Source organism: Leptosomus discolor, chromosome 14, assembly GCF_034619465.1.
Source record: "Leptosomus discolor isolate bLepDis1 chromosome 14, bLepDis1.hap2, whole genome shotgun sequence".
NCBI classification, from domain to species: Eukaryota; Metazoa; Chordata; class Aves; order Leptosomiformes; family Leptosomidae; genus Leptosomus; species Leptosomus discolor.
In genome coordinates, this window is record NC_141404.1 from 2,594,399 (window position 1) to 2,606,154 (window position 11,756).

At 49.3% G+C, this 11,756-nt stretch overlaps 1 protein-coding gene across 1 annotated transcript; it reads left to right on the forward strand.

The window, feature by feature from the left end:
* Nucleotides 1–10,356: 10,356 nt before the first annotated feature.
* Nucleotides 10,357–11,472, forward strand: SSTR5 (somatostatin receptor 5). Its single transcript, XM_009953435.2, has one exon. The coding sequence runs from the start codon at nucleotides 10,360–10,362 to the stop codon at nucleotides 11,470–11,472; it is 1,113 nt and encodes a 370-aa protein (XP_009951737.1). The 5' UTR covers nucleotides 10,357–10,359.
* Nucleotides 11,473–11,756: the final 284 nt, after the last annotated feature.

Sequence of the window (11,756 nt, forward strand, 5' to 3'; positions counted from 1 at the left end):
TTCGCTTACCACAACTTCCAGTGTGGTAGCTTGCCAGGATGGGCATCTTCACAACACAGCCATCCTGCACTTCGGGGAGTCTTGCAGGGATGAGGAATGGACACGTCTCCCAGCCCAAACTGGCTCTTTACACAGAAATGTACTTCCCCCTTTGCCAGTGCCTTGGAAGGTTTTGAAGTACCAAAGTGCTGACTTCCAGCCTGGTAAAGTTTTGACCTTAGTCCTCTTGTGGTTATGAGAAGTCTGGGTCTAATCCTTAGCATACAAACAACTTTTAGAGCAATGGTTCCAGAAATGAACTGGGAGCAAACCAGACATCTTCTGCTCCTTCTCAGTTTCTCTGTTCATCTGAGTTTGAAAGGTCTCTCTATTGCACCCTTCAGTCCTTCTAACCAGAGGCAATCCAACCCTAAGGTCTCACTTTCAACACCTCCCATTAGTTCAAGCCAGGCTTGGACCAAGTCTATCACTGGGATGGTTTATACACTAATAATTCCTCCCTCAGCAGCAAACAGTCTCTGCTCCTTGCTGCCAGGTTCAGCAGGAGAGGCTGCTGACCGAAGTTCCCCGGCAGTTCTTCCTTCTAGAAGCATTGACCACAACTCATCCTTTCTGCTGCAGCTGAATTTTGACAAGGCAGTTTCCAAAGCACAGGAGGAGCTTCCCGTGCAGCCTGTCTTTACAGCTCCTCCCTTGGAGCTGTCACCTCCTCCATGTCACGCATATGCACCGCTTCAAATTGTATCACTACCATTATATTTGTCAGCAGTTTCATCATCACTGAACGTTACAGTAGGAAATGTGCCATTCAGGGATCGGTGTTATGTCACTGAATTGCTGTATCAGACAAGGAATGGCAAAATAAATAAACCAGTACCCAAGTTATGGCTATTTGAGAGGTGCTTTTACACAAAGAGGAGAACAAACCAAAATAATGCACTTTGAGGCTTTTAGCTCGGTATTAGACCTCTCCCCTCTCTATAACCTCAACACAAAACTGTTAAAGATATATAAATTATACAGCCATAAAATATTACATGCAGCAAAAAGGACAGACCCAGTAAAATTTAAAGACTACTGTCACATAGTCCTCGTGTGCTCATCCTCCACATATCTCCTCTGCCTCACACATTGACCCTCACCACAAGAAATCTGGGCCATCAGCCTTCCCCCATGCGTGCCCAGCCTGCACTGCCGGGGATCTGCACCCACACTTGTGTGCCAGGAGTTATTTTTCCTCCCATGTTTATTCTATGGATGGTGTAACTGATCTTTGGTCTCTGACCAGGGGCATTAGCCATTAAAAGCACGATAAGAGGCGGCGTTTTCAGATAGCCTTTGTGTTCGCTTCATTCAGCCCTGAAAAGGAGTGTCGCTGTTGACTTGAGTGGGTAAAGAATTCGACAAGCCTTGAGAGCTTTTGAAAATCCTGCCTCTGTCACAGCACAGATCCTGGTAAAAATACTTTTGGCAAAGTGTTTGTTTAGAAGAAGAGGGTTGTTTTCTTCAGGGAAACTTAGGGACAGCTTTGTTTTCTCAGCGACTTCCTTTTTTATATTTCAAATGCTAATAAAATGCTAATAAAATATGAGGGAAATTCATTAAATTAGCCCTATTTTGATTCAAGCTGATATTCACAGTGGGGCTATTGTATCACATTTTGCTTGGCACGGTTTCAAAGAAGGTAATCAAAATCTCCTCTTCTCTTCTGTTCATCATCCCAACTCTATTTTTATCAGATGACTCTCCCCATTGTCATGGCAAGAGCAGACTGGAGTCTTAGTTCAATTTAGCAATACATGACCATAAATACATCAGCAGATTGAATTAGAAAGTGACATGCCAAAAGCAGCTTTCTCCTTCTCTCTTTTGCATCCACACATCTGACTCAATCACAGATCTCTAATTGAAAAGCCTCGGCAGTGGATTAAGATCATATACATTATTACGAAGCACGACGCCCCGTGCATGCTGATGAACGCAGGAGCGTCTGGCAGGGGCTGGGTGCCCTGCACTCGGCTACCCACACTCGGATCACCCCGCTGCAGCGGAGCAAAGCGGCTTAGGTGACACTGGTACGGGTGTTTAGATGTGTAACAGCAGAGGGAGGGTGCAGGGCGGAGGGGGGAGAGCTGTGCATGACTTCTACGCCACTTGTTGCACTCAAAGAGCAAAATATTTCAACCCCTTCTTGCCCAGCAGAACCCAGGTGAAGTCAATGGGAGTTCAGGAGGGAGTAAATCAAACATCAAGTTCAGCCAGCCTGGGTATTAAGCCCTGCATCTTCCACCAGCTAGTAATTTTAGGGCCGGATTCGTAGCCAGCTGGAGTAAAACATCCCCACGTGGGATTTCAGTTCTCCGTGGAGGGACAGGGTGCCGAGTGCGTCCCTATCACTCAGTCTTCCCTTATGCTCAGTGCCCAGGGACAGGAGCATAAAATAAACGCGATGAAGAGGATGATCCCTTCCCATTGTCCCTGGAGGAGCCTGCACGCTCCGGCTCTGCACTTTGGGGGGAGCAGCAGGGAGTCCCCTGCGCTCGGGGGGGGGGGGGGGGGGGGGGGGGGGGCTCCCTCCAAACGAGCCGGCGGGAGTCTTTAAAAGGACTTCTGGGAGCTGGAAAGGCGCTAGTCCAGGGGCGGACATGCGAGTCTCCTGTGAGAGCCCCTTCCCTCCGCCGCGGGCACGGCGTGGGTGCTCCCAGCCCCTCCCAGGAGCCGCCGCGCTCCTCGCAAGGCGCAAACCCCGCACCCGCGGCAGGGGGCTGCCGCCTCCTCGGGGTGCGGGGGGCCGGGGCGGAGCAGCACGGCGGGGGTACAGACACAGGTAAGGGCGTCCCTGAGCTTGGGGGGCGAGGGAGGGGGGGGGGTGGCGAGGAGCTGAGCATCCCGCCGGAGGGCTGCTGCCTCCAGCACCAGTGGGTGCCCAAACTTGTGCAGAGTGGGTGGCCCCTCCCGGGTGGAGGCACCCTTCCATGCCACTGCTCCGTGTGTGTCGTCGTGTCCGTGTCCCCCCCCTCGTCCCCGTCGTCGTCGTCCCCCCCCCCAGCTCCCGGTTGGGAGCCCCGTCCCTCCTCCCCGGGGGGAGCAGCCGCCGTCCCCGCCCGCCGCCGGAGGGAAGCGGCGGAGCTCGGGGTGCGCTCTCGGCTCGGGGGGGGGGGGGGGTTGTGGGGGGTGTGGGTATGTCTGTGTGTGGGGGGGGGTGCTGCAGCCGGAGCAGCAGCAGCCCAGGGGACAGCGGGGCGGTTGATGCTTCCACAGGGGTAAGAGGAGTCCCTGGAGCTGCAGGTAATCATTGCCGGGGGAGAAGGGAACAGCGAGTGGGGCTGGGGGAGCCTAAAGGGATAAAGTGGGGGGAAGAGGCAGGAGGGATGGGGACGGGGCAGGCTGGGGGTTTGCAAAGCCCGGGGGGCTCTCAAGGATGACCGAGGCGCCGGTCCCGTTTGCGGCTCCCCCGAAGCAAGCGGCTCCGCCGAGTTTGCCTTTCTTAGGGGGCTTTTGCTGCTGGAAAGCGGAGTGACCCCGTCCTGGCTGGAAGGCTGGCGAGGAGAGGAGCCGCTGGCCGGGAGGGGATGGGGTGTTCAGAGCAGGACAGTCCTTAGGGTGGCTTTAAAGCGGCCGCTGGAAAGGGAGGAGGAAGGCATCTGCGGGAGGGATGCGCAGGGACAGCCCCGCTCGGCGCTGCTGGAGCCCCACCGTGACCCCAAAAGGTGGCAGAGCCCTGGGTGCTGCCCAGCCTGGCGGGACGGGGGCACGGAAAAGCCTCGGGGAGCCCGAATTGGGAGGACGATGCTCCTCCTTTCTGATCAAACACGGGAGAGAAGCGCAGGGGGTGGGATGTGCTCCAGGGTGGTCGGCAAGAAGTGGATGGTCAAGGTCAAAGCGGAGTCCTGGGAGTCGCCATAGGTCTGGAGTGGGAGTAGCACCGTGTGTCCCTGTGCCTCGCTGGCTTTTTGCAGCTCCCAGCATCCGCAGATCCGGGCATGGCTTGTTCCCTCTGCCCAGATCTTTGCCCTGAAGAGCAGGGAAAGAACAACCCGGCTCAAGTGTTTTGAACTTGCATGTTCACTTTGGGGTAAACTAGAGACTTTTTATAGTTCGGGGAGGGAGGAGACATGCAGGTTGCACCAGGCAGCTGGTACTCGGAGTGCTGGGATCAGTCTGTTAGTGCTTGTGTTGGGAATCCCAGCTCCTGGGGGACGGCTTGGTGGCTGGAGTGGATCTGCACTGCTGGTGTGGGGTGCACCAGAGCCAGAGACCTCGCCCCTTGGGAGGTCCTCCCCTAGGCTCCTCTCCTGGAGCTGCTCCACTTCTTGCAGCAAGAGAAGCTGTTACTGAGCAAATTCCAACGTGGGGCTCTCCTGGAAGGCATCCCTGAGCCATCCGTGGGTGTTTCAGCTCTCCCTCAGCCTGGGAGCAGAATTGTCTTTGAATCTGTCACGTCCCTGAAATCAGTTGATGTCAACGGATTGCAGAGGAGAGAGAGGCAGAAGAGAAACATTTTGGTAAAAAAAAAAACCCTGTTTACAGTGATGCACCAGTGCCGTTGTTGGAGTTTAGCCCCAGCGACACCTGCCCGGGTGTGAGCACGGAGATGTCGGGCTCCACACTTTCCTCTGGCTGAAGTTGCTTAAATCCACTGATCTGGGAGCAAAACCAGAAGCATGTGATTTGCACGACTGTTCCTGTGACAGGACCAGCTCAGCCCAAGTGAGTAGTCTCTGAGCATAGCAGAGCCTTGAATGTGTTTGGGGGGATAAAAAAAGTATTTCACAAATATTTGGCAAAAGCAAAAGTGTTTTATGAGTTGTTTGTTTGCAAACTATAAACAGGACTGAGTTATCAGGTAACATGTCTGCAGACCGCTCTAGGAAACACTGGGCTGGGCTGAGCAGGGTGGTAACAGAGTGCTGCCAGCTTGAAAATGTAGTTCCTAAAAATTTTGATAGTGCTAAAAGGGGCAAGACATTATTCAACTTCGACTTCAATTGATCGGTGTTCAGCACCAATACAGTTAGTCAAAACAGAAAACTAATTTAATGCAAGAAAGTTGTTTTGTTCTGTCTTCTGTAGAGAAAAATCAGTCACTTGAGTTTTTTGGACTGAGAAGCACACGCTGAGAAATACCAAGTGACAGATGTTAACAAGGAGAAAGTGCCCTTCTGAACTGAATCCTTTCGCTTTTTTACCCCAGGTAGTGGAATAGGGTAGGGAGTGGGGAAAACCAAAAATTTAGTGTACGAAACGATGAGATTTCTACGCTCTCAGGGAGCTACTGGTTTAGTACAAGAACATTATTGTAACTGTAAGAAGCTGGAGCAGGTCTTGGCATAATGCTGCATTTCCCTCCTCCTCCCACGGAGCCTTGCCGGAGCGTTCGTGTTATCTCGGAGCTGCTCTGCCAGGTCGCACCAACTTTCACACCACCACCTCCCTCCTTTGCCCTTCCACCAGCAGCTCGCTCTCCCTCCTGCAGCAGCAACCCTTGGCTCTGCCTGCTCGATCCGTGCAAATACAAAGCGTGAGGCCCCACGGGCTGTATCTGAAGAAGCAGGTGTTGAACACAGGTTCCCAAAAGGGCAAACTCGCTAAAGGACCAGGAGAGTTTTTCTTCGCTTCTTTACAGCAAATTGCTCTGCTACCACATTGCAGGCAACTCCATGGGACAGGGGAAAAACCTGCAAAGTTCTGCTGCTGTGAGATACTTCTCAAATACTTATCCAGGTGCTTTTCTTCCCATTACCCACCGAGGCCATCTGTTTTAAAAGCATATCTGTCTGCATTACCGTTTTGTCTGTTCCTGCTAGCTATTCTGCACCTGGAAGCAGTAATCTGCTGTTCTATTGTCTTAATTATCTTCACAGCAATTATGTTTAATGATACAGAAGAGAAAGTTATGATTTCAGTGGTAAATAAGCAGTGAGATCAAATCTTGACTCACAAAATTAGGTTTCTTTATGTAATTCCTTCTTGATCCCAGCTATATTCTGGTGCAACACACTTCACAGAGTTATTTTTGCTTTACCATTGTAACCACAGCCAGGAGGAATTTCAGCCTTGATGTGCCTGGACAGTTTTAAGGTTTGTTCTTCCCTATGTCGTCATGAGCGGGCTGCTCTGCCCTGTTTCATGGGTACCTGCTCTTGTGCCCAGCAAAAGCAAGTTTGTTTGGGATACCTGCTAGAGAAGTTTTCACAAAGACTGGATACTTCTTCTGAGCAGAACGGTCTGTACCATAACACCTCTGCTATTTCTTCTCTCAGTTTTCTTGGGCAGGGACGTAGGCAGTCAGATACGCTCAGCTGCAGTGGATGCCTTTTTCTTTTTTTCAGGGTACTGATCTGTAAAAGAGCTTGGAATTATATTAGTGATTAATTAGGACCTATGTTCTTAGCTCCTTAGCTTGTTCTTTTTGATTTGTGTGTTTTAAGCAGAAGGCACATAATTGGTGGAGTATACCATTATGGTATCTTGGAGATCAAACACCAAAGGGAAAAAAATCTGGACAAGGGAAAGTCCCCTAGAGGTGGTTCTTTTTAATTAATCCATTAATAAAGAATACCTAAATAAGTGAATAAGCCATCAGTCAGCATGCCTTAATTATATTTAGCCATCCTTTGTGAGGTTCATGGTCATTAACTGCTGTAGTGGCAATATAAGTTCAGGCAAAATTGTGCTGGTGAGGGACAAGCTATCAGCTCGATGGAGGGAAAAGTCATCTACACTCATCAAAGACAGCCAGCAAAACATGCATTTGCAGCTGTTTGGTTTTTTTTACTGGTGCCATGATATAATGAATTCCAAAATACCAGTGTCTACAAGGCAGTGGCTCAGTGGACAAGGCACTGAAAGGGCACTCTCGAGATCTGGGCTCAGTTTTTGGATCTGGGTAACTCTAAGCACATCACATCCCTAGCCAGTGTATGGGGAACGCTCAGATGATGGCACCTCCTTGCTGATGCTGCCAACCTGCAGGCTGCCCCCAAATGAAGAGACTAAAGACTTTGCATGAGAGTCTTAACAAATGCATTTCCTTCTGAACCCACCCGCTATGGCAGGGAAAGGTGCAAAATTCATCTAACTGAACAAAAAAACTGGGAGTAGAGATTAATGTTCACACAAAATGAAGAGAAGAGCCCCAAAATACTAAAGAAGCAGACTGACAAACTGCTGAGGTATCTCTGACTCCTGGGAACAGCACAGCAGCAGCAGGAGACCGTCATAGCTGCTGTTGAAGAAGGGTGGAAGAGCTGTCCCCTGCCATGGAAGTCACACAAATGTTCCTCAAGAAAAAGCTTGGGGTGCATCAGGAATGCCAGCAACGGGTGACTCAGAGAACCTGAGGCCCTTGGCAAACAGGGATTTTCTGCAGTAAGTTATCCACATAAAACAGCTCCTCTTCCTCGGTGCTTCTCCCAAGGCTTGAACTCTAAATGTGGTGGAAGGAGCCACAGGCTTGAAAAACTTACTGTCTAATTTTATAGTTAACAATTTCAAGGATGTCTGCTGTGGGGAGAAAGGAGGTAACTTGAAAAGAAAAGTGTCCATCCTCATTTTTTATAGCACTAGGATGAGAGCCACACATGACTGCATTCCTGACCTTCCCCTGCCGAGTGGCAGCACTGGTTCTTTTTACCGTCCTCCTATTTTTGCAATCCCAGAACAAAAATTTTGCTTTTTGGCCCAGACTGGATGTCGCTGAGCTAGTCTGGAGAGAAGTGCCTTCCCAGTGCCAGCGCCACACTCAGTCCCAAAGATGCAGCTCCACGAGTATAAGTTTATAAACACCAACTGCCCCCTCTCACCACTCGTTTCCTTTATATTCTTCCTGTCAAAGATCCTGGCTAACCAGCTCGGCCATGCAGCACCTGGGATGCAAGAAAAACGCCATCTTCTAAAGATGAAAACCCTCACTGCCCCAGAGGAGTGTGGTCCTGCTTGGCTTCTCCCAGATTTCCCCCCTCAAATAGTCTGAGTTTTAATATAACTTTATAATTTAAAATTAGTGTCAGAACAGAATTTAAAAGTCCATTCTTTGGCCAGAGCTGGAGTTTGCTTTTCTTGCACGAGCAGTAAGCTCAGTCCCATTTAGTTCACAAGGAGCGTGGTCTCAGCTGACTGTTCCCTGCACTGTGCTGTCAGGGACTGCAGCGACTTGCAGAGAGCCCCACGGCTGCAATACCCAAACCCCCAACACCACGGTAGCATATTCAGAACCTGCAGACCCTCCCTGCCCCTTTCTCATCTCCATCTTCAAGCCAGCATTTGTTTGAGCTTTGGCAGCTCGCTCAGCTTTACCATCCCAGCCACCCTGATTTCTCTGGTACATCTCCTCCCAGCCACGGAGCTACATGTGAGACACCTACTTCCCATCTGCACATTTCCAGATCAGAACAGCGTATTTATGATTACTACTGGTAGCTGGAGGGAATTCTGCTCTCACCCACTGCAGTGTTTCTCACCCAAAGAGAAAGCACAGTAACCAGCCCGCGGAGGTGTTTGCATTCCTTTTGGAGACAAGAAGCCTTTTGCATGCTTACATGAGACAGGGTTTTGCTCGTGCTTGAAAGGCATGGGTGCAACGTGGGCTGGGTGGTTTTGAATCCAGGTTCATACCTCCAGGTTATTATGGAAGCCTACCCATCAGGTGATGGGAACAAAATTGCTGGGCTCATCCCTCTCGAGCACCTTCGCCGCAGTCTGCTGGCCACACTTGAGAGATCTTGGGTCAGATTGGTGTTTTGAATCCCCACTCTTTTCTAACAGATGCTTTAAACTTTTTATAGCAGAAAGCTTTATAAACACCTACTTGGACCATGTTCAGACAAAGACTGAAAAAATATCCATGTGAATCAAGCAAGTCACAGAAACAGAGTGTTGGAAATTTTCAACACGTTTCAGATTGTCTGATAAAACATATTCCATCACCAAATCTGTTCAGCTCTCTGCGTCCTGAAGCTGCCCACTGCAGTTTGGATTTCTTGCAGAAGAAAGGTGTTTCTGAGACAAAAAGCACACTTCAGGGGGAGAGGAGAGGGATTCAGAAACACTAACAGAATAGTCTTGAGAGATGGAAGAAAACCAGCTTGTTCCTTTCCATTGCAGTCTTAATGTCTGCGTGCACATAGCCTGACCCAACGGAAAAGTGTTCTCAGGGATGGTCATTTCCATCTTGGAGCTCACTGATTTTTTTTCCTGGGGTTTTGTTGGTTGTTATGGAAGGTTCTGTTTTCCCACCTACACAGCTACTGATGTTCCCTGGGGGTTCTCAATTGGTTCTGCCAGGCAGCAAGTGGCATTTGAATATACCAAACTGCGACTGTTTCTATGTAAACGGGAAGACCTGTGAAACGTCGCAGTGGAGCTTCAGACGCGAAGAGCTGGGAACTATCTTTGATTCTGGATTCTGAAAGCACCCAGAGCTTGTATGGGAGCGAGGCAGGGCTGAGTCAGTCCCTGAGCCTCTCCAGGCACCCTCTGCTGACAGCAGAATTGGACCAAATTGGACTTTACATCTTTCAGCACTAACGCCAGGGCTCCGCTTTCGGTCTGATTCACATGCGCTGTTCAGTCAGAGTCTTTCAAAATTATCTTCTAACATTTTCAGTGTCAGTTTTGAGACAGAAAGCTGAGAGGAAAGGCAGGTTCTGGATTTGTGTATTTTTGTGCAAGCTGGGAAGCAGAGGGTATTATCTCCCCTGCTTCTTGATTTCTCAAAAGAGGAAAAAGTGTGTACAAGAGGTTACAGGGAGTGAGACAGTCAAACGCTAAAGTTTCCTTCCCAAGTGGCACAGGAGGCATGCAAGAATTAACATTTCTTATCAACAGAGGAAGGACTGGCCTGGTTACCAGCAGGCTTTGGACCCAAATGGCCCACACGCCGGGGCGTTCAGCCTCCTTCGCTGCAGGAAAGCTTCTGCCTCTGACCGTGAAGTGTGATGGTCGTCACCCCCAATCTCTTGCTTGCTTTTCCTGGTGGGACGCATGCCGTGTTACTGCTGTGCAGCCTCCCATCTTCACAGTTACACCCAGCCCTGACCCCACTGCATGGAGCTTGTCAAAATTAAACAGATACCACCATCTACTGGGATGAGCACTTGGGCTCTCACATTGTGCAATTCCTTTGTTCAGGCATTGGTCTCATCACATGTGCTAACTGCATAATTCCAAACCAAGTTATTTCCATAGTTAGAAAATGAAATGATATGTAAAACTTAGTCTTACTTTGAATTCACTCTTTCTTTCTCTCTTTTTCTTCCTTTTTTTTTTTTTTTTTTTTTTTTTTTCCTTTCTAGGATCAAGATGCCCATGAAGTTTAATCTCTCTTAGCCCTAAAAGAAAAACTGAGGAGTAAAAATTATGGATCCTCTATACTTTTCCAACACATTTAGCCCAGAGGCTAGTTCCAGTGATGTGAATTCTTCACTGCTGACAAATGTGACAGAGAATGGGACGCTCTCAGAGCAGCCCTCGTTCAAATACATCCGCAAAGTCCTGATTCCCATCTGTTACCTCCTTGTATGCGCAGTCGGACTCAGCGGCAACACATTGGTCATTTATGTGGTTTTGCGCTATGCCAAGATGAAAACCGTCACCAACATCTACATCTTGAATTTAGCTGTTGCCGACGTACTCTTCATGCTGGGCCTGCCCTTCCTGGCCACCCAGAATGCCATCTCCTATTGGCCTTTCGGCTCCTTTTTGTGCAGGCTGGTTATGACTGTAGACGGTATTAACCAATTCACGAGTATTTTTTGTTTGACTGTGATGAGCATGGACCGCTACCTGGCAGTAGTTCACCCCATTAAATCAACCAAGTGGAGACGTCCCAGGGTGGCCAAGCTCATCAGCGTGACTGTCTGGACATTCTCGTTCTTGGTGGTGCTTCCAGTCATCATCTTTTCGGATGTGCAGGAAGACTTTCACACCTGCAACATGAACTGGCCGGAGCCCGTCACCATCTGGTCAGCAGCGTTCATCATTTACACATCAGTCCTTGGTTTTTTCGGTCCTTTGTTGGTGATCTGTCTCTGCTACCTGCTAATCGTGATTAAAGTCAAATCTTCGGGGATCCGAGTCGGGTCTACGAGGCGCAGGAGATCAGAGAGAAAGGTGACCAGGATGGTGGTGATCATTGTGGTGGTCTTTGTGTTTTGCTGGCTCCCATTTTACATGATGAACATTGTCAATTTGATATTTATACTGCCAGAAGACCCTGTGTCAGTAGGGGTGTACTTCTTTATGGTGGTCCTGTCCTATGCAAACAGCTGTGCCAACCCCATTCTTTACGGATTTCTTTCTGACAACTTCAAGCAGAGTTTTCAGAAAGTCCTTTGCCTTCGAAAGGGCAATGGCGTAGAGGATGGTGACCCCGTTGAACACAGGCAAGAGAACAGCAGCCGCTTGCAGGAATCGATGTTAACCCAGAGAAATGTTGAATTCAATGGACATATGCAGACTAGCAAGGTGTAAGGGCATGGTTTGGTACCGCAAAGCATGTAGACCTGGAGAGCTTGGGGACTTAGAGGAGAGATTATTTCATAGCAAAGCTAAGATCTGGAGACCCACAAACTCAAATAAATGTACATAGACTTCTCTTTACTCACCTCCCTTTCCCAGCTAAAAGTGTTATGGGCTATACTGGGCTGTGTGAAGGTCTTACAGTGTTTTAGCTAAAAGTCAGACGTGTGTTACCACTTTCTGTACTCTAGGGAACTGATTTACTGGTACACACCGCTGGCCTTGTACCGCTCTAG